This window comes from Ambystoma mexicanum, chromosome 7p, assembly GCF_040938575.1.
Source record: "Ambystoma mexicanum isolate Mex_15411 chromosome 7p, UKY_AmexF1_1, whole genome shotgun sequence".
Taxonomy (NCBI): Eukaryota; Metazoa; Chordata; class Amphibia; order Caudata; family Ambystomatidae; genus Ambystoma; species Ambystoma mexicanum.
The window spans coordinates 194,912,411-194,936,454 of NC_090939.1; the positions used below are offsets into that span (position 1 = coordinate 194,912,411).

Here is a 24,044-nt window from a genome sequence, read left to right on the forward strand (position 1 = left end):
GCGCTTGTAAAATGCAAGCTCATTGGCCCTCACCAGGGCCTTACCTTGCCTAGAATGCTGTGAGCCCCGTGCGGTGTCCAGAGTTCTTCCCACGTCTGACCACCATGAAAAGGGACAAGGGACTACATGTAGTCCCTTTGCCCTTTCCTTGGTGGCCATTTTTTTGGTTTACTTTTTTTCACATAGATTTTAATGGCCACCTTCGAAAGGGAGAAGGGACTACATGTAGTCCATTCTCCCAGATCGCTAGCGGCCATTTATTTGGCTTTTTTTTCTCAAGTCAAGAAACGGTTGCAGCGCCATTTCTTGACTCGAGGAGAATTGCAATTAGTATCCCGGTATGATGTGCCAGGGTAAAAATGGCAATATGACCCTCAGAGGGCAGCCATTACCGGTCGGGTAATGCCCCCGAGGCTCAATTAAAGCCCTCGCTTCACTCGGACTTCTAACTATGGCAACCAGTAATGACCCTTGTCCTTGGGTCATATTGCCCTCTTATCACATTTCTGGGCACACACTATCATTGTAACTGTGCCCTGCAGCATGACCTGTATGTTGTCCAGTGTAACATATCAGCAACCCATCCAATCCACACTTTATTTTATTTTATCTTCTTTCTAGTAGCTATGCTTCTGCATTCGTACTGCGACAAGCATAACGTACAGGTACATTAGTGCAAAGAAATGGGACTACTACACTGGAGTGGCACATGCTGCTCACAGTGCGAGGCACACACCGGAGTGGTGACTTCCCTCATCGGCAGTGTCCTGTCCCGCTACGTAGGCCTAATTCATGACAACAGGCACGCTCAGGCAATAAAAAAGACCACCCCATTAAGGAATCTGGAATCAACTTACGTTTATTCATTCACGCCCCTCCCTCATCCTTTGTGGCCAAATGACCCTGGGTTTTCCATATGTTTTGCCGGCATGTAATGTCAATGGCACAACATCACACCCACTACCGTGGGATTTGCAACAACCAGTTGAAGAACAATTGTCTACTTCAGCTGAATTAAGCCACTGACTGATAGAATGCAAGAGACCGGTCTCTCTACTGATAAGGCCTACAAGTGCTTGAAGGAGCTAGTAGGTGAGAGTGTAGCACTCCATAAAACACCCAAATCAATAATGCAGATAAAGTGGCTCTCAGTCCATCACAACGACTTAAATGAGGCGAAGCAGACTTGCAAATGAAAGCTGGCACACTGATTATATACCCACGCTGAGCCGAAGATCACACCGCCGTCATCATCACAGGACAAGGTAACTGCAGCCAAGGTAGGGAAGGGTAGAAACGGTTGGAATATATAGAGTGGTGAAGTGCCCTTGCTGGAGAGGCAGAGAGGAACTATCAGTCTGTTGTTGCTGTTTATGTTCAGCTGACTGGCTCCAGGCTGTACACATAAGGATGCGGAGCAAACATGGATGAGGAACATGGAGTTGCAGTGAACTGAGGTCAACAGATCGGGCTGCCATTCTGAGGAATTGAAGGCGCCAGAGTTGTGTTGAATTGCTGTCTCACTGAAGTCTCGCCCTGAACCTGATTGGCGAGGAGAAAAGTGGCACGAATGAGGGGAAGAAATGTTCAAATGCCACTTGCAGTGAATGAATGAAGTAAAGTTGCTTGGTGATATAATGTGCTGAATTTTGTAAACAAGATGTTTGAACAGATAGTTCTTTTATTAGGTATTAAGCTCAAGTTTCCATCTGCTTATCACCCATAGACGAATGGCACCTGTAAGAGATTAAAGGGACTATTAATGGAAAGAATAGCAAAGCTCAAAATAACCTTACAAAACGGATGGCTACATTGACTACCCCTTGCCTTAAATGCCCTGAGAATTCAGCCTGGTACAGATAACCATCTAACTCTTCATGAGTTGGTGACTGGATGCTATGTGAGAACCCCACTAGCTCCTCCAAGTAAGAAGTGATGCCCACAGTGTAGCAAAGGCATTAGATGATGAGATGCACGATTACCAAACAATGATGACTGCAAGTATTTCTTTCATGTCTCAATGGATCAAAAATAGAAGGGAGGGTCAAAAAGAAGTAACAAAGTGGCAAAGACAATCAACTGAGTTATTTCGAGGATTTGCTGCAGCCACCTGTTTTGTAGGCAGGAGATCAGGTGCTGGAACGGATATATGTGTACACCTGTAGCACACCTCATTTTGAGGGTCTCCACGAGGTGGAGGAAGTTAGTCCCACTGCAGTGAAGTTAAAAGGATGGTTTAAATGGAGTAATAACTGTGATATAATTAGTATTATGATTTGTGTTTTCCTCCTTATTATGATGATGTTTAGAGACATAAAGATATGGAGGATGTTAATAAATCAACTACTATTGTCCCCACTAGAGGCACAGACATATTTTTCTACAATATAACTAGTCATCTATGGTCTCCATTTAAAAGGGATGTTGAGGATTACCATGAAAATATAAATACATATCTAGACAATTCGGCTCATTTAAAGAATAATCTATTGTATCAACACATGAAAATGGTGGGGAGAAGAATGTCAGATGAAAGCTGTTATGTTTGTTCCCTTATAACTTATGCTTTGGGAACATCTAAAATATGTATAGCAACAGAGGTTTCAGTGAAAAAGTCACATTGCCTGATGCACCTTGCAGTTTGCCTGACAAGAAGACAATTCCAAGGCAGAACAGCATCCATTGTATGGGTGAATAAAACAACGTCTCAAAGAGAAGACAATTATGTACAAGATATAAAATCAAGAGAAAACCAAAATACAAAGCATTGAATAATAAAATATGAACAGCCTGGAATGAATGAATGTAGCAAGAATCAAGACAGAAGATAACAAGATGCTCCAATGTGAAGATAAGACTGGGGAGGAAATACGAGAATGCTGGGAAAGAGGCCAGCTATGAATTAAAGGAGCAGTGTAAACTACTGAAGGATGGATTGATTGATTGGTTGTGTGTAAAACACTAGCATTAACAGGACAGTGGGAAGAAGTTGTGATGAACATAGAGAAGGAATGCAAGGACCAATGGCCTAAGACTGGGTCAATAATGTGGGGGGGGCACTTGCAAATACTACCCCTGACGAATTTGTCATTATGTTTCAGAAATAATGGCACAATCAAAGCTGGAGAACATCTCAAGTCTGGCTACGTTTTTGATGTCCCACACATGAAGAAAGGAACTGCAGTCCTGATGGACAACTATTGGGCCTATGGATCAAGAGCATATATGACACTGCGGCCAAAATGGAGAGGAGTATGTTCATTGTTCCTGATAAGTATAACGGCCTTGGTAGTACCAAGTGACTTACAGATAACATATTTTCCAAAGATGGATGTACACCTGAGGAAGAGAAGATTGTTCAGCAGACACCGACAAAAGAGAGAGAATTACTTCTCAGCAAAATCACTAGAACAGAACAGCAGTGATATTTACATCTATCTGCATGCCAGGAATTCCAACTGGGGTAAATGCCAATTGGTTAGCGATCACCAGATGGGAGCTGCTGTAGATGATCAATATGACAATAAAACAATTTAATGCAATCAGAGAAGAAATGAGGGAAAATCAGGCTTTTGGCCCTCCAGAACCGGTGAGTCCTGGAATTAAGGAGGCAGGTGCGCCAAGATTGGGTATTCTTGCTGTACATTTGTACCTGCCCATGATGGTGAAAATGGGACCCTGACAGAAGCAATAATGATGTTGTTAACCCTCTCACCCAAAGATGGTGGCTTAAGTAGATGAGAGGGAGGAGGATGATTGGTTTACAACCCTTTTTTCATGGCTTCCAACCTGGCTGGTGAATGCCTTCAAGGTATTTGGATTAATCTTAGTTTTTTTATATTGCTAGGATTGTGGCTTATAAAGATCATCTTGGGACAATGCCAGAATACAGCCAAGAAAGCTATTGGAATGAAGATAATTGATATAGACACTGAAACTAGACCGCAAATGTAGAATGAAGCTGGCACTCATGAGAATATAAAGAAAAGTACTCTTGCACCTCCAGGAACACAGTTCTACTACCCTAGGGATCATAAAATATATGTAGGATGTTGACTATTCTGTCCACCATTTGAAGATTGCTGTCACATTACCTGGAGTGTGGAGGAATATATAAAGAATGCAGGTCACCTGAGTGGGTTGACAAGGATATGGATCCCAAAGAAATGAGAGTTTGAAGAAAAGATGAAGGAGGCTGAAGAATAGAATTTGTCTGAAGATTCAACCAGAGGGGGGAATGTTTTCTCAATGGTTCCTGCCCCCTTACCACCAACATATTGGAATAGCAGACAAAGGGCTATGGATAGGACCTCTTGTCTAATCCCAATACCGTATTGTGTGTATGCGAGACATTATGCACTCAGATAGCCATATAGAATGTACCCTCGCACTGAAAGTGTGGAAGCATGCCGGATGGAAGAATGTCATCATGCACCTATGGACTTCATGGAGTGTTAAGTGGTGAAATCTGATGAGGACAGAGTGATGTCATAATGAAGATATATGAACCTATGCTCTAACAATATGAAAATACTTAAGCGTGATGATGTAACTGAAACACCAACAGAAATATGTACATAAAGCTAAAGTAATCATGGATATAAAGAAAAATGAAGTAACTTACCGGTTAATAAATGTAAACATGCCGTAACGCATGATAGATGAGACATATAGAAGCTTTCTATCAAGGAGTGTTTAATGTGGCAAAGATGGCCATGATAGGAACCTGGATGCTGGCTCATGTCAAAATCAACAAAGTTACCTCAGAGACAGACCGAGGCTGCAGAATCGGGAGATGTTGGAACTACAGCTTGTGTGCAAAACAGTGATGAGTCGAAGTTGACCAAGGATCAAAGATACTATTTCAAGGAATAATTATAATTAGATTAAGGAAGAAGAAACATCTGCAACAGCCAAAGCATTACTCCATCAAAAGTGTATAAAGTCTACACAAGATAGAGTGAGCAAGTCTCAAGAGGCCAAGAGGAGCAACGGCACCCTGCATAATTGAATCAAATAGCATTAAATAAATAATAATACATTGACAAATGTGTGGTCTCTTGACAACTCAGAAGTTGAAGACAAGGGCTATTCATTAGAGCTGCTCACACTCCCTCAAATGTTCCAGGTCAGTGAGCAGACTACAAGGTCAACAACAGATCGAAGACTTTGGCTTATGGCTGACCGATGAAGGATGATGGATTAATTGGGAGAACAGGGAGTAATCTGGCGCAATTCAAAGCACCTAGGTTTATATTCACGTACGTGCTGCTAGAGAGCTGAAAGTGCAAGGTTAGGATAGTATGCCACTCAATCTGTGGGTCTAAAGGCCAACCTGCTATACAATGTAGACCAATCCGCTGCTATTTTGAAAGCTATAATCAGTACTATGGGGGGTCATTCTGAGGTTGGTGCTAAGGGAACAACGATGCCGGTAAAGGAATACTGGCATCGAATACCGTTACGGGCTATTCTGACCAGCCCGACCGCTATTAACGACATTGTAAAATACGGTGCCGTTAATAGCGGTCTGGGCGTGGGCACACAACCCACCATGCCGGCAATAGCGGAATGCCGTAAACTGGAGTAGATCACAAGGTAAGCGGACATGCAAATTACGGCTTCATGAAGGCATTAAAAGTGCCCACCGGCATGCCGTAAATACCGGCATCGCAGACCTACCGTAAAATGCCATGTGCAGTGATCCCAAATGCCAAAGGTGCACACAGTCAGTTTTCCCCACTACAAAATGAGCACACCCACACACCACACCAGCAACAACACCAAGGAAAACAGCAGGCACCACAGAGGAGATGCAGCAGGAGAAGGAGGGTGAGACAGGCCCTGCATGCCCCACCAATGCAGCTAGCTTAACCACGCATGCAGCCCCCAATCCCAAACATCAAAGCCAGTCCCTGCAACCCAACCCCACAGCACATCCACACCCCGTACCGTCTGGACCGTGACACCATCAACACCATTGTGGACATGATATACGACTGTCAGTCTCATTGAAATATGCACAGCCATCCCCCCTCTACTGAAGGTAGTGTCGGTGCTCCACCTCAAGCACACAACAGAATACATATCTCTACCACGGACTCTCCAGGAGATACTAGAAACAAAAAGGTGGCCTCATGCCATGGAGGTGGTTTAACGCAATCACAAACTATACCACCACAAACAGATGGAGATGGAAGGTGACGCAAGCAAGATCTTCACACATTGTGGTGCACATTATCCCGGATCAACCACAGGAATGCTGCATGTCACCATGGGTAAAATCAGTGCAGAATGTCAAAAATTGCAGAGGCTACTGGCAACGCTCACAATCAGAAAATCCTACACAACACAACAAATCACCAAATTCACACAAACACAGCAATATGCGTACACAATGGATGAGCTACAATACGGCAGAGCACACCGTGTATCATCGAAGATGCAACCCACACCATTATCCTATGGCACAGGACATGTTGAGGGCCAAAAAATAGCTTGCATACAACCAGGGATATGTGCATGTGACCAACGATAATCTGCCGGCATGTGTGACTAGTACAGCTGTCCATCATTATTCGCATGACATTTACCGTTAATTGCCTCACATGCAGGTGATAGTGGCTATCCCTTGATGCCGTGGCTCCTCACCCCTGTCCGAAACCCACAGAACAGGCACGAGGAGGACTACAATTGTTCCCATTCCGTACCCGTGTGGACATCGAGCAGACCTTTGGCCTGTTGAAGGCACGATTTGACTGCCTCAGCCGGTCGGGTGGGGCACTCCGCTACAGGCATGAGAAGGTGGCCAAGATCATCATGGCATGTGTCGAGCTGCACGATATGTGCATCTGCCGGAACGTACCCCTGCCCTCTGACATTGAACTGCTACCATCTGGTGATGATGAAGGGGAGGAAGAAGATGTGGCTGGACATCATCGCGGTGGTGATGCACAGGAGGGCCATACTGTGTGCAAGTCCGTGATTGCACAGTATTTGTGACACACATGGCAGCAGAGGGTGACATGATGGTTGGACAGAGGGCACTGGGTATGGGGGTACAACTACACCATGCACTGTAACTGAATAATAGATGCATGCACAATGATGAATGTCCACTCAGGTCTTGTTTTTCACACAACCAGTGTATTAAATGTAACAAAGTAAACTTAAGTGACAAAACCGTCTACCACCCTCACCCCCTCCCCTCCCCCGACAACTCCACCAGACACCCTCCTCCCCTCCCCCTCACCCCACAACTCCCCCACACACGTCCCATTGAGTCCCCAAAGCCTACATGAGGCTGCCATGACAATTACTCGGCACTCCCTGGCCCAGGGGGCGGCATGTCTTGTTGACGCTGTGTACAGTTCGACCTGCGGAGCGGTCTTGTTTGCGTGGAACTGCAGGACGACGGTGTGGCCGCCTGCTAAGGTTGTGTGGCGGGATGCCCTGCCTCCATGGCATCCGCGATGTGCCCTAACACCGGCCAGAGGGCCGAGACCTCCTCGCAGAGGCGGCTGGTGTTGTCCGAGAAAGATCTCACTATGGAGGCAGTGTTGTCCATAATGGACCGGCCTAGTGCAGCTAACTCCGTACGCCACTCCTCCCTGGCCAGCCTGTTGTCCTGTACGAATTCACGCACAAGGGCAGTTAGCAGGTCAGCCCGCTGCAACCCTGCGGGTGCACTGTGGAGGTATTGGGCTCCTGGCTGTCATGCCCAGCCTGCTCAACCTCCCCAGCCCTGAAAACTGGAGTGAAGTGTCCCTCTGTGTGCTCATGGCCGAAGTGCTCTGGGGTGGTGGCGTTCCCGGTATCGAACGATGATACTTGGGGGGATACAAGTTGAGTTGGGGTATGGACCACATCCAATAGATCGTCCTCCATGGCGCCCCAGATGTCCTCCTGTGTGTCATCCACAGTCAGGGGTGCCGTGGCTGCCACCTCCCCAGCCAAACTCGACTCCTCCGAATGTGGTGCCTCACATGTGTCATCAGGCTGACCAGTGGGTGGGGGTGGTGGTGCTGTGCCCTCCAAGGGCCTTGGTGGCACATGTGCAATGGGTAACTGCGGTGGCCTGGATGCTGGTACACGGCGCCCCTGGCTTGTCCCCTCGAGGTCGACGGCGGGTTGCTGTACTCCTGGGGCCTCTTCCAGGGTGTGGCCTGTGTAGGGGTTGCATCCTGCCCATCACTGTCATGGTCAGTGCCTGTTAGGGTGGAAGAGAGGGACGGCATGAGTGATGTTTTGATAGGCATCACACATACATTGGGACAATTGCTCATCCACACAATTGGGGGTAATAGGCATTTGTGTTTGGAAGGTCATGTCATTTGATACATGGGTAGTTGATGCAGGCATATGTTGGCATCACTCATGTTGGCCAGGAACAGTGCTGTCTGACATGCATACTATTTTGGACATGCACGCTGTGTGCCTCGTGGAATTTCCTACTTTGTGTGGTATGCGTCATGTACAATATTGCCTTGCACCAGGCATTTGCATGCCTCTGTGATGCATCGGCCTACTTTGCGGGGAGTGTGTATGTGTGGGCGACCATAGCTTGACTCTTCGGACTGACATTGGGGTTGACTCATCAGATTTGGCATAGCAGTGCTTACTTTGGACACTCACCTCCAACGTCTGATGTTGTGGCGCCACACTCCATCTCGCCTACACCTTCCATGGATTCCGTCCCAATCATGCTTGCGCATATGTCCTCCCATGGGGTGAGCTTTATCAGGGAACTGGGACCTCCTCCTGTTCCTATGGCCTGGCTGCGATTGACAGAGAGGATGTTGCGCACCCTTAGTTGCAGGTCGTCCCAACGCTTGCAACAGTCTTTTACTGTGCGTGGTGTGTTGCCCACAGCACTAACTTTCTGGGCAACAAGTGCCCAGATCTCTTTTTTCCTTAGCACTGCCTCTCTCCTCATGTTGCTAGAGAAGACTGTGGCAGCATGCTTGTGCAGTGTGTCCACAAGCATCTGGAGCTCATCCTCATTAAATCGTTCCTTTCTCAGGCCGGCAGCTCCCTTCTTCAAGGCCTTAGGCATTGTGGCCTTGGAGGTGGATGTTTTCAAACAATCAGCAGTGTCCCAGGGGTCCTGTGTGATGAGGATGGCAATGGATTGTGTTTTTAAAGATGGCCGCCGTGCTCCTTCCTGTTCCTGTGCGATGACGCTACTTCAGGTTCCGCTTATTAGCAGTGACCGTAAATAGCGGTGACCGCTAATTACGGTCACCGCTATTTACGGTCACCGCTAATGATGCATTGAACAATGTCGGTAGTGTTATCTGTGCTACGCGTGATGCCAGTAAGGGCTTTTTGGGAGCCTTTTGCGGCATGGTGCTAGATACCTTACTGGCATGGCGTAAAGCTTGTGCCCGCAAAGTCGTAATAGTCCTCTATTAGCGGACTGGTGCCAGCATGGACACGCTATTTGCGCCATGCCGGTAAGGGACGTTACTTACCTCCAAACTCGGAATGACCCCAATATGTATTTAGAGGTAGTTCAATGTGTGTCCTGCAGATAAGAGGCAGCCAATGATGTATTCATTCTTACATAGTCTATATTTATATATGTTCCCTTAACCAATCCCTTCCTTTGATAGGTTTTATGATTTGCCACGAAGGATGATGTCATAGATGACACATATTGGGGTATAAGACCTCTATGTAATCAAGCTGCTGTGTGATTGTGCATGCATCAGTCCGATGCCTGTCAGTTCTCCCGGCTTTATTAAATGAGAATAAAGTAGTACTTTGCCATATTCCTTGAGTCTATCCGGTTATCTGGCCTGAGATCTTTATTTGCAATTCCATCTAGCACAAAAGACGCTTCAAGGTGCTAGAGCACAGTCTCAGTCCTGCTCCCTGAGAAGGCATGCAAGAGTCCCGTTACAGAGTTCCATTGTAAACAGCGGGCCTCAGGCACAGAGGCAGTGGGAAGCAGAGGTGCGACTGGAGCCTTTAGGACACCACTCTGCCACTGTGTTATATGTCCTTCTCTGCAATAGGCGTGGCATAACAGGAGCCATTGCTGTCAGTACTGACTAATGGGAACATACCTTTACTGCCAATGGCAGTAATTGTTATGGCTACTTACTGAATATAGTAATAGCTCTGCATGCATCATAATTGGGAAATTTGAAAGTAGAATATGCCATTTCAGCCATGTCGCACATGCCACAGCACTACCCAGTAGCCATCCCTAGAGGTACACCTCTAGTTCAGAGCCACTGAGCAATGCATTACAGTTATGCTAATTACCTTGAACACATGTTTTGTGTTCCAGAAATTGTTTCTGGGGTAATGTTTGTGTTTAAAGGCAAACCCACGCTTTCAATAATGGCAAAGACAGCATACGCATTTCAACCTTTTAAGGAATCATAATCATTGCAATATAGTCTGACATTCTTGTGGGTGGAACCCTGGGGTGTGTTTACCAAACACCATCAATATTTTGGTGGGTCTACAAAAGCATGAAAAAAAAACACTAGCTAAAATGTGAAATTAGAAAAGGCAATAGGCAATTTCAGCTAATTCAAACAGGCCAATACATTCAAAAAACAAAACTAGAATCCTGACTCCACCTATAAAAAATCCATGCCTATTGGCTTTAATAATGCCTGTTTTAAATTGTGTTAAGTCTGGTGGAGTTTGTGGATAAGATGATACATAAAATGTAAACTATTTTTCCCAGTTTGCATGTCTTTAACAAGAACCCTACCCAAAAGAAGAGAAAGGCCTTCACAAAGAGATGAGAACTTGCCTACAGTCTTACCCACCAGCATCACTTCAGTGATCCATTCTCCTTGAGAAGCCACATCACCATGGACCAGTTGTTTTTATACGTGCTTTGACCACCATCTAGTGGTCAAAAGTGAAACCTATTTCTCAGAACATTTCCCAAAGTCAACCCCATTGTATTACTTGCTTAGCAAAACGCCATTATATCACACTTAGGGCCTGATTCATGGAAAAAGGCACATTTAACCCGCAAAACTGGCATGCAGAAAACGAATTTGCATGCCCCTACACAAATAAAATCTGTGCGCTATGCGTATTCACAGAATTTTCCACTCACAACAACCAAATGCGCAAGGAGCGGCCATAACACCCACGACATGCCCCCACACAAACCACACAACATTAGTGCCTACCTCGGCCAGACCATCCAGCACACCGAAGAAATTGCATGTGATCGCTCTGTAACTTGTGTGCAGCCCAAAATGTGCAAGCACCTTGTAACTCATAACTTTTAAGTTACGAGGTGAGGCTCATAACTTGGGTGCGCCTTCGCGATTATACATTCCGTCACATGTATGATCAGCATTTTGCTCATTGTTTCCTATGGTCCCTTGGACTTTACGCCTGCTATAATTTGGCGTATGGGTCCTGGGATTTGCCTGTGCTTTTTCACGGCCCGAGGTTCTGAGTTCAATCCATGAATACGGTTATATTTGCGCAGCTATGGGCGTGTGATTGCTTGACTGTGTACAGTCCCTCAACACAGCCAAATGTTTGCAAGTTCTTCCTCATTCTGCATGTTCCGCCCTTATTTTGGTCAATGAGTAGGCCTGGCCCACACTCTGCGTGGAGTCTCGCGTGTGAGTCTGTGAGAGACATGCCGGGCCTGCGCAAACGCCACCCAAGTCCCAGCAAAGCCCTTCGCAGTCCGTTCCATAAATTGATTAACAGGGATTTGCACATAGATTGACACCCGAATCCCTGATTTTCGATGCAAATATTTCCATTAATAGGCCCCTTAAACTATAAAACATTCTTAAGCATGCTACACTTTAATAAGCAAGTATTTGCATAACTCATCATCTTCTCTGTCTTTAGAGATCATCGCTGTCCTTTTAGGGCTCACATTTGCCTCTCTGAAGCAGCTTTCAGCTTTGTGTGGAGTAAAAATATTCCTCTAAAAAGTAAACAATTTAGCAGTATAAAAAACAGTTGAGGAGGGTAAAACACTTTCTCGCACTCACCCTTATAAAACTGCACCAAAGTGGTACCTAAAGTATTGTCCCTTTTTCCCAGGGCTCCAAATAAAGTTAGAGATTGCAAATGTCACTGTTGAAGAGTTTCCCCCCACCCCAAATACCGAAAATGTAATAATAATTATTTTTATTGGATATTTGTAAGGTCCTTTTACAACAAATGGTGTTTCAAGTTTCCACAAGCCAAAAAAGGCACGCGGAACAAGGGAGAAAGATAAAAATAATGGTTCTCTTACGCCTTGTGACATTCGAATTGTACAAATGCAGTACCAAGAAGTACAAAAGGAGGGATGGGGGAAGTGCTGGTCTATGCGAAATGCTAGGATGGTAAGGGAAGTGCAGGGTAAAGAGGAGAGATTGAAGTATTCTTCCTGGTCTTAAGGTAAGCAATCATGAAGCAGGAACCACTCCAGACCAGGTAATGTAAAAAAGAGGAATGCTTCTTTCTTATGTCTTAGTTACAGGTAAAAGCCAGTTATGAAGACCGATAAAAGAGCATCCTTCTGGTTCCCGTATCTCTCCAATTGTGTCCCAACATCCACTTAGAAAACTCTCATCACACAATCATTTCACATGCATCATACCATTGTAACATTCCATGCAGCCACTCAGCTGACACAATAAAGATATACTAATACAGAATACTAGAGAGTGCAAGTGAAAAAGTGGGGTGAAGGAGGGGAGGAAGAGGGCCACAGGGGCTTGGTGAGTGCTAAGAGGAGGACAGGAGGGCAAGTGCCAGGGATTACATGGGGTGCAGGGGGTGAGGGTCCACATGCTAGGTGCCTGGGGGGGGTAGAGTGGGTGTGGTGGGACTGGTGCCCTGTAAAACTCATAGGTAACCAGGCAGCAAGTCACTGAGGCAGACAGGAGTATTAGCAGGGGAGAGGGAAGGTAGAAGAGTAAAAAAAAGGGTTTTGAGCAGCTTCTGGAACTTAAGGAGATCTGGATGAAGCCTAAGAGGTGCAGGGAGACCATTTCAGAGGGAGGCTCCTGAGGAGGAGAGAGATTTTCCCCTACTCTCTGCTTAGAGACGTCTCTGATCTGCAGAGTGTTGGAGCTAGAAGGCGGAAGGGCTCTAGCTGGGAGGTATTTAGGGAGGAAGGCTTGGATGTAGCAGGTTCCCAGGCAGGGACATCATTTTCGGGTCACCAGGGGTCACAGCTGCAACCCCTGGGGTCTCCTTTGCTGCCCCTGTGGTCTTCTTTGCTAGCCCTGAAACATTGTTTTTGAAAACGTTTTATTTAAGCTACTGGGCTGTGGCTAGCACACGTGGCTCTTTGATTCTGAAGTGACTGGCGCTTTTTTTCAGGGAGTTCCACATGTGTAACACTTTGAGCAGTGACCCTAAATAAGAAAGAATAGGAATAACAAATAATTTGTCTTTCTGGAATTCAATATAATAATTGCTGTTTATTTCGGCACACTTCAGGGGCTCAGTCACTCATTTAGGTTGTTCTTAAACACCTCAGCTCAGATTTCATCCTTCTGAGGTCAATAAATGAGTACCAACATAGGTTGGGTGATATTGTATGTATATTTTTACTACCTAAAGAGCTTAAGCGTAAGTGCTTTATAATAACACATCATTATCATTTGGCCTTGGACATCTGCTTGCATTCACAGTAATTTGATAATATGGGCCTTGTATATACACGATACATATGGTGATCCATTCTTGTGTGAAATGTTTATCACATTATAGTGATATCGTAACCAAATTTTTCGTAGTGTACTTAGTAACAATGCTATGTGATGCCACTTCCTCTTTTGCCAAGGGGTGAAAGGCTGTGTTCTATCATTTCCCGTGATGTTACTTTGGGGGTTAGGTCAAATGACATCACTTCCTGTGATGTCATTAGAGGTCTAGGGTCATGTGACATCACGTCCACTACCTCTGGCATTTTGGTGAAATTATGTCCCTGGTCCCATGCCCAAGAAAGCCTTTTGGATGAAGTAGATTGGATGATGTAGAGGGTCTTCAACTTGATCCTAGCAGCAACAGGGAACCAGTGTAGAGGTGTTAGGGCTCAGACCACAGTAATGTTCTTGCTGATCTGTTCTGGAATGTTTTGTAGTGGGTGCAAAGGAAATTGAAAGCGGATTGTCATTCTGCACAAGCCCTATTCCTTCCTCACCCCCGACGACCATCGCACCTAAAAATCACTTCCGAGGCAGGATTAACAACCGCAATTTCAAGTATAAGGTTCACATTCTTCCTTTACTAGGTTTTTTTAGATACTGGCTGCCCCCAAGAAACTTTAGGAAAAAGTACAATAACATATGTTTGTTGTACCCACTGCAGAAGATGTAATCTTCTACAAGGCCCTAGTAGGACCCTTGAAGTTTCTTACTTTCCCCCATCTGAATGGACCTTTACTTTCCCTGCCTGGATGTGGTCAGGTTTAGCCGAGAAAGCCTTACAAACCGGTCTACTCAATATTCCCTTGACATATTTCATCCACAGATGATTTACAGCCCACAAGCACCTTTATCCCAGGCATCCCCAAACTATATCAGCAAATGTCTAAACATAGCCGGTGTCCCTAAGCTTCTAATATCAAGCCCCTCCATGTCCAACATATCGGGGGAACTCAGTGCAAGAGAGGGACAACAGTAACTTCAAAAATAAAATTCATGAGTTTGCAGCTTTCAAGATTGGACCACCCCAAAGTGTTTACCCATAAAGGGACGCCCACAGCGTTGGTAGTCTAATATGCAGAGAGGGGCACTTTCAGTGATCTTCTCCTGATCTTACTAGTGAACCCCTGAATTCCCAAAGTTCCATGATTAAAAAATAAAACATAGGTGTTCTTTACTACTGGGGAGCCAGAACCCTGTTGAGGAGAACCTCACCCAAAGATAGTCAAATTCAGCCACGTCCATGACCCACCGCACACCATCCCAACAGTAGCTCGTGGGTTAGATCTTTCCGAGAGCCCCAAGTCCTCGGCGTCAATGTACTGGTGTTGAAAACCAATGTCTTCACTCTACGATATGACTCGGAGGACCCCAGGAGCTGAATGATTACATTCTCAGCCCTTGCCAGCAGGACCACATCATTTGCAAATATTAGCACTGGGCTAACCCCAGTGAAATGATGTCTCATTGAAGGTTCTGAAATTAGCTTTCCTGTTAGTGTCTTAACCAATTGCATCGGACCAGCCAGTCAACCAATGATGTACTACTTATTAGAATGCAGACATATTTTACACTAATGTACGTTTTCACATATGGAATTAACACACATTACCTGGGCGTCACCCAGGTGACTTACTACCTCAGTACACTTATAATTGGTGTTATGGGTAGTTAACATTAGTTTGTGTATGTGTGTGTATATGGCATTATGTGCAAACCTATATGCAGCAATCGATTCAGAACAAACCAGGGTTGGCTTGTCCATAATAGGGGGGAGCTGACCCACCACCCATTATGGAGCAAAACTTGGCTTCCATTAAGATTTTCATTTTTCCAGTGCGCATACCCAATGGGAAATGCAAGTCCAGAGTGTTTTGCTTCCCCAGCCTTGCATAGTCCACTGGGCAAGCAGGCTGGTGAACTGCTGGCTGAAATGTGCATGGGGGTGCTCCTGTGCCTTCCCACGCAGTAAAGTCTCCTGGGGTGGTGAGATGGAGGCTCTCTGGTTCTACCATGCATGCCAGGAACCGTGCAGGGTCTTCTGCTTCCTGGTTCCCCCGTGCATGTTGCCAAAAGCCAGAGGCCTGGGGAGCAGCTGGTGAGTCTGTTGCTAGAGTGGAGTAGGTAAGAAAAAAAGCACTTTTCTATATCTGTATGCATATGTGCGAGGATGAGTATGTATGTTGTTGTGTGCATGCCAGGTGTCTAAGGGAGGTTATGAATGAGAGTAGAGTATGAATGATGTGTGAGTCTGGGAATGTGTGCATGTGTGAATGAGAAACTGGTGTGAATATTCTAGGTGCACTTGTAAATGATTCATTGAGTATGTGTGCATGATTTTGTGTGTGAATAGGTATGCATGTGTGTGTGTGTGTTTGTGTGCAAGCCTGGGAAGTCATTGGTGAAGGTTGCATGGAGGTTTCAGCATGGCATCTTTTACTGGCATTATCGCCAAAGCCACCTTGATGAGTGTTACTACATGGTGGGATGCGTGGATTGCAGCATACTCCATTGGGGCCGGCCTCATGGTGGGTTTGACATGTCAAGTTTTAATGGCATTAGGGCCAAAGTCAACTGTACTGTTGGGTCAGGTGGGGACAGGAGGTAATTTATTAAGGATGGCTTCATGGACATTTTCCCACAGTACTATGTTATGTTTTACTGACATTATGGGCAAAGCCAACATGATTGTTCACATGTGCATATACTGGCCTACATTGGTGCATTCAGCATGGGCATGTTTTCCTACAGTTGCAGGGCATTTTCTATTGACATCCATGGTAAAACCAACATGATACATGTTCTTAAGTGGCCATACTGGCCTACATTGGTGCAGCCAATATGAACATGTTTTATATCTGTGGCATAGAATGGTTTAATGGTATCAATGGTTAAGCCAACATGATGAGTATTCTTACATTGTCATATTAGCAGCCAGTCTGTACATATTTTCTTACTGTGGCACAACAGGTTTGTACTGGAATCAAGGTTAAAGCTGTTATGATGTGTGTGCTTTTACGTGGATATACTGGCCTACATTGCTTTAGCCAGTCTGGACATGTGTTTTTTTTTTTTAGAGGCACAGCATTTCTTGCTTGTAAAGACAGTAGGAGTATAATACTACGAGGGGATGCTGGCATATATTAGCAGAGCCAGCATGGGCATGTTTTCTTATAGTATCATTACTGCATTATGGACAAAGAAAGCATGAGTATGTTCTTATATAGGCATACTGGGATATATTGTGCAACTATTAAGGAAAGGTATGGTCACAGCCAGCAAAGAAAATGTTCCTTAAACTGGCATAACTTGGCTTCTATTGGACCTTTTTCATTTGTTAGCCTACAGAACCAATTACAAAGTGTGCATTTTTTATCCAAATGTTCACCCAAAATATGCATCATTTTAACCCATTCTTGCTAACAATGTTTTGGGGGAGAACCGCCATTTTTCCCCTGCCCGTTAGCTGCCATTCGTTGGTGTGGGTTCCCATGCAAAGCTTGTTTACACCTACATATTCATGGGAAAAATGGATGCCCCTCCAATAGAAAAGTCGCCAGCCACTATTGGTAGAAACCATTTGCATCTGGCCAACTGCAATGTACACCAGGAAAAAGTAATCCACAAATTGTATGCAAGCTTCAGTCTTTTGCTTTCATTGTTACATTGACATAGCTGTGATTACCACCAAATTAACAAATCAACATATTAAATAAAGAGATGACTCTTCTAAAATACAAACTAACTGTTTAAAAAAGAACATTTTGTTACAGGCTTCTGCATTCTGCGGATCCTAGTACCATTCCTACTTGCAGTGTAATGCCCACAGCACACCCTGCCCGCTACACAGGTTGAATTCCAGCTGTGGCTTCTGTCTCTGACTGACCGTCTAGATGTTCTTTCCTTCAGCATGGGCAGAGGTGTTTCATTATTGAATAGTCAATATGGTGTTGCTTTATGAATGGTTCACTGCCCTCACCATACCTCACTACAGCAGCTGGGTACTTGTTCCAGTGTGCGGAGGTATATCTTAAGTATTGCTCTCCTTCATAAGGCGTTTTAGCAAACTCAAAAGTAGTCAGATCTGTAAGCCTCTCTCTCTCTCTCTCTCTCTCTCTCTCTCTCTCTCTCTCTATTTCTCTCTCTCTCTCTCTCTCTCTCTCTCTCTCTCTCTCTCTCAAAAGAGTGGAGGTGTTAGTGTAGACTTAAAGACCCACAGGAAGGGAAGTACTGGGCATATGCTAGGTTTTCAAAACTGAATTGGGACCAAAACCCCAGTAGGGCCCTTTGTGCAGGTATATACAACTATTAGAATGATCTATCCAATGAGAGTATAACGTTATTTTTAAAACAAGCAAATACAAAGGATAAACATTGCAATGGTGAGGCAAAATAAGGTCTCCCTGGAAGGAAACGTGGTCATGAATAGGCACTGTTGCTCAGGGAAGAGGGTTCAAAGGGAGGGTGTCTTGAACAGAGAAGGCACGGCCCACTGTCCTGGTATTCATGACTTGCCACTGAAGAAGTGTGCTGAGGACAGAATAGCGAGAGGGAGAGACAACTTAGATTTGTGGGTGAGAAATCGGGGCCTTGCTTGTGAAAGGTTTGATGACTATGCAGAGAGGCATCGAATAGAACCAACTGGCACCATAAAGGCCTGAATGCCCTTGCCATAGTCGTTGAAGGCTTTTCGTTGCTTGGTTTTAGTCACTCACATACCATATATGTTTTGTGTTTTCCAAATGATAGAGGAGCAGGTGAACAATTCCTAGCCTTTGATTGTTTAAGTGGGATACTGCTTCCCAAACAAGTGTTAAATTGCCACAGATTCCTATCAGTAATGTGTTGTTTATTCTATCATCAGCTGCAACCAGTAACAGCTACGATTTGCCCTCTCCTTTCAGTGCCTAGTCGTCCTCCAGAGAATGTCCAGGCAATCGCTACATCACCTGAGACCATTTCAATATCCTGGTCCACTCCATCCAAAGAAGCCCTCAATGGGAATCTCAGAGGGTTCCGGGTGATCTACTGGGCGAATCTCCTGGATGGAGGTAAGCGTCATTACTGCATGTTTCTTTAGATGTTTACCTACATGGCTGATTGTTTATATTAAAACACATACTTATTTTGAAATTCTCAAAAATATCTCTAGGGAAATCACATTTTTGGATCCAACATCTCCTCTGAGACACATTTAATTGATTCGTTTAGGTGGTGCCACAAACAGGCTTCCTGAACAATGATTTGGTAATTTGTGCTTCAGTCTTTAGAGTCTGAATATTCTCTGTAAATGTATTCCTGTCTCAGTTCCTCCAAGTGACTATTGATCTAACAGTAACATTAAGCCTGGTCCTAAAATGGCAGCAGGCCATGTGCATTCTAATGTATGACATCTCTAGGAAGCTTTTTCCAACACAGCTATGAAACTCTATTCAATTATTCATGCACACGTGTACTGCACCACACCTGAAGATGATCATCAAGGTTGGACATGCTCTTTGAAGTGACCCTAAGGCGACATGTACTACGTAACCACCCATCAACCGCTGCACAAACCAAGTGCTGTCAACCCTTACGCAGCACAACAATGGAGCAACATATACATCCAACCCTAACCTCAATCAGCACTACTTCAACTCAACCCATGCAACTTCACAGTCTCACAACGCCCTAAATCAATGCACATTAGCCAGACAACTAAAAGAACTCTCAGTCCAGGACTGCCGAAAAGCAGGACACAGTCCCCCTAGCATACAGGAAATAACTAGACGTAGGGTCTACAAAAGCAATCTGGACAATGGGACAAGGTGAGAAAGAGAACAGAAGATTGGGTGTCTGGTGACAAATTGTCCAACACGTCCATTGGGTGAAGATAATGCGCCCATCCATAAAACCATGAACACTCTCATATAAACACAGAAATCATAGAAATAAGTAGAGAGCTAGGCTCCATTTAATTAATACCCAACTCAGCTAAAAAAAAACATCGCAACCCAGGAACCCCAAAAGCAGCAAGGGAATCTTAACTAATGTAGACCACAAATGCAAATATGAGGAGTGAGATACACTTGGAGCTTTTGCAACAGTCCCGCTATGCTTGAAGGGTGGGGCAGATGGTAAGATGTGAGCCCACCCAAAGATACTGTGATTCAACAGAAAGAAACAGATCATACACACAGATGAGAGAAACTACATAGAGAGGAACAGGTGTAGTAGTGAATGGAACAATGAATGGCAGACCGAAGAACAGGAAAATGCCATCATTATTCAACCACCGCAAACAAGCAAGTAAATAAACTAGGGAAGAAACTTGCTGAGAATAGAAGACACATGTGATAATGAGATGAACTTCCTGAAACAAATGTTGGTAATTGACACACACACACACATTGATGTGATTTGTATCACCCCACCCTGCAGAGGTTTCCCTCCACCCCCAGGGGAGTCTCCAAGCCCCCCCCCCAGTAACCAGCAGGGGCTTTGGTAGGAGTATGTGTAAGGAAAAGCATATACCCATCACTGTGCATCAGCAAAGGGAGTAGGCAACAACACCTGCAGTAGGTGGCTAATCTCTTTCATCTGCCCAGGAGAGGTTTACCAAGGTCACATATATTTGTATTAATAGTTCACTACTCACACGATCCAGTAACCCTTGGTATGTGTATTAAAAGACATATACCATATATAACACAACATTACACAATTCATTTAGATAGCCTGGTTTATTTATAATCAATGGCCAGGAGTTGTTACCTCCCATCCTTCAACAACCTAAGGCTGTTCCATGCCTACAACCACTAACGTTGTCTACACAGGGCGGGAGAGAGACCTGCTCCATAGCAATGGTATCAGCAAACAGCATCAAGTTAGTGTAAACTAAAGCAAGGTCGCTTAGCTCATCCCAATCCGTCACTGGCTTAAAGCTGTTGAGGGAGGACTGTAGTCTTTCTGCGGTGTTGCAGCTCCTTAGCATTGCTGTCTCTTGTTTACTATTTATCAGAATGCTTGGTGCCCATCCCTGAAGAGCCTGCAGAGCAGTGAACAGCTTTGTTATTAGAGAAAGACTATAGTATTCCAGCTTCAAGGTCACTGGAACTCATCCCAGATAGTCGCATAAGAACAGTGATGTCAATAATGTTAGTGTGTTAAAGCAGATCTTGTTGCTCACATTTTACTAAACATTAAAGTAGTTACATCAGGGATGGGCTGTGGCTGAACTATGCTGCTTTAAGCCTGGCTAACATGGTTAGGCATGAAATTACATGTAAACATAATCAGGACTGCTAATAAAATCAACCAATTAGGAATAATTGTATTGACTGTAGGTGGGGGAAAGCATACTAAAAAGATGAAAAAACCGTGCTTCTCTGAAGAAGACTAACATAGGCATTGAGGAAAGCCTAACTCTAGGTAAACGATAGAAATGAAAGTGCTTCTCTAGTTCAGCCTTTGGGAAGACATCATGGGTGCCTGTTCTGGTCTAACCAAAAATACATCATCAGGCATGCAGATGTCTTCCTGCAGTAGAGAAGCATCAGATCACAGCTTGGTTCAGATTGGTTGTTCTGTTTGTATGTGGCCTTAACCAGGAGGAACCAAAATGTTTCAGAATTCTCCATCAACCAATCAAGTGGCTTTCCTTATACAGATTGCACCTGGGTGAACACTAGAACAATATACTGGGCCCTTGCATTTGTGGATCAGTCAATTAGGCGACATGGAACACACCTGCAAGGTGAGTCTTTTAAGCTCTACTAAATTAACAAGACCTACTAGATGTTTGAGGAACGCTGAACACAACACAAAAGGTACAAGACTGGTCATTTTAGTCTCCAGGAAGACACCTCACATTCTTATGAATTTACCATGTTTAAATCAGATGACAAACAGGCACTACTTTTGCATTCTTGCACATTAGCAGGTAATGTCACAGACCACACAACACTCAACGACAGCACTGGCTTTCCCAAAATCCCCATCCATCTGGCGTATCAAAGCGTCACTGTTTCAGACTTACTTGGGAAACCTCTAAAAAACCTCTTTGAATTACATGTCAAGGCAGAAAGCACTCCACACATTATCTGGAAAGCTACAAAAGTACTTCTCTAAAGCAGAGCCATGAGAATGAGGTGGGGAGGGGTCCAGACCAGAGCACTGAAAACAAGATCAAGACTATAGAACATTGTCTGAAAACCATCTCCCATAATTCCTCAGCTATCTACCAAGGGCAACATGTTCATATAACACAATTCTTAGCATCTTTGGGCCTCTACATATGCACAAAAGAGCTGGCTGGGCATTCTATGAACAAGGAAATCAGGCAACTTACCAGCACACCCCTGGAAACGATGCCAAACCTTTAAAACATTGCCTTTATTATGGAAAAGTATAGACCATGCTCCTTCGAAACAAGTGGAAATCAATAAAGTATCGGATACCTATTCATTTTTCTTTTTACAGCAATATATACAAATCCCAAATTCTAAGGGGCACAATTAAAAACAACTTATTTTCTGAGGGTTTTATCCTATCAAAAGTAATGAAGAGGGAAGATGAGGGGCTGGTGTTACCCCCGACAAAAGAAGCTGGCAACATGCTGGCATCATTAAAGAATAGCACAGACAATGCTGCAGATGGCTTTTCAGCTCAAATTCAAAGCCTCACTTGAGCCCCCTCTCATACAGATGTATAAGAGGTACTCCAGTTGTCTATGGCCCACACCACCATTGCCATGAAGCCTAAATCAGAAAAGAACCATTTGTACAGTTCCTACGGCCTATCCAACAGCTCGGGATAGATGTTAAATGTATTAGCAAATATAACAGTAGATAGGTTGTAACGGCATACCAGAAAGATAACACATTCACATCAAAGGAGTTTCAACTCAGCTCGAATGGTCTCAGCCAACTTCTGGGAGTTCTTATGGGCCCCAAAACTATGAAATCCCTGCCACTGTTGCACGAATACTGAGAAGGCACTTGATAGCGTAACCAACCCAAAGACAAGGCATCATGTATTCGCTATTGCTCAGGGACCACTGACTCCAATAAAGTTACACAGAGCCTCTTGAACTGAACACAGAGAGAACACATCTGCTGAGGACGAATCTTGCTCAGACTCCTCTGCAGCCCCAGAGGGAAGGCAACGCACTCGCAAAAGACCAGACTCCTCTGCCACCCTAGAGGGAAGGCAGCGCACTTGCAAAAGATCAAACTCCTCTGCAGCCCCAGAGGGAAGGCAGAGCACTAGCAAAACACCAAACTCCTCTGCAGCCCCGGAGGGAAGGCAGCACACTCGTAAAAGACCAGACTCCCCTGCAACCCTGGAGGGAAGGCAGCGCACTCGCAAAAGACCAAACTCCTCTGCAGCCCCAGAGGGAAGGCAGAGCACTAGCAAAACACCAAACTCCTCTGCAGCCCGCACTCGCAAAAGACCAGACTCCTCTGCAGCCCCATAGGGACACTAGCAAAAGAGCAGGCTCTTCTGCTGCCCCAGAGGGAAGGCAGCGCACTAGCAAAAGACCAGACATCTCTGCAGCCCCAGAGGGAAGGCAGCGCACTAGCAAACGACCAGACTCCTCTGCAGCCCCAGAGGGACACTAGCAAAAGACCAGGCTCTTCTGCTGCCCCAGAGGGAAGGCAGCGCACTCGCAAAAGACCAGACTCCTCTGCAGCCCCAGAGGGACACTAGCAAAAGACCAGACTCCTCTGCAGCCCCAGAGGGACACTAGCAAAAGACCAGGCTCTTCTGCTGCCCCAGAGGGAAGGCAGCGCACTAGCAAAAGACCAGACTCCTCTGCAGCCCCTGAGGGAAGGCAGCGCACTAGTCCTCTGCAGCCCCAGAGGGACACTAGCAAAATACCAGACTCCTCTGCAGCCCCAGAAGGACACTAGCAAAAGACCAGACTCCTCTTAGCCCCAGAGGGACACTAGCAAAAGTCCAGACTCCTCTGCAGCCCCAGAGGGACACTAGCAAAAGACCAGACTCCTCTGCAGCCCCAGAGGGACACTAGCAAAAGACTAGGCTCTTCTGCTGCCCCAGAGGGAAGGCAGCGCACTCGCAAAAGACCAGACTCCTCTGCAGCTCCAGAGGGACACTAGCAAAAGACCAGGCTCTTCTGCTGCCCCAGAGGGAAGGCAGCGCACTAGCAAAAGACCAGACTCCTCTGCAGCCCCAGAGGGAAGGCAGTGCACTAGCAAAAGACCAGACTCCTCTGCAGCCCCAGAGGGACACTAGCAAAAGACCAGGCTCTTCTGCTGCCCCAGAGGGAAGGCAGCGCACTAGCAAAACACCAAACTCCTCTGCAGCCCCGGAGGGAAGGCAGCGCACTCGCAAAAGACCAGACTCCTCTGCAGCCCCAGAGGGGACACTAGCAAAAGACCAGGCTCCTCTGCA

The 24,044-nt window shown here is 45.3% G+C and overlaps 1 protein-coding gene across 3 annotated transcripts in view; it reads left to right on the forward strand.

Moving 5' to 3' along the window:
* DSCAM (DS cell adhesion molecule) overlaps positions 1-24,044 on the forward strand; it is a 1,793,910-nt gene that overhangs the window by 1,247,666 nt on the left and 522,200 nt on the right. For all 3 annotated transcript variants that reach the window (XM_069636048.1, XM_069636050.1, XM_069636049.1), the window contains exon 18: positions 18,554-18,700. In XM_069636048.1, coding sequence (XP_069492149.1) covers positions 18,554-18,700 — 147 coding nt within the window. The remainder of the gene's footprint in view (positions 1-18,553; positions 18,701-24,044) is intronic.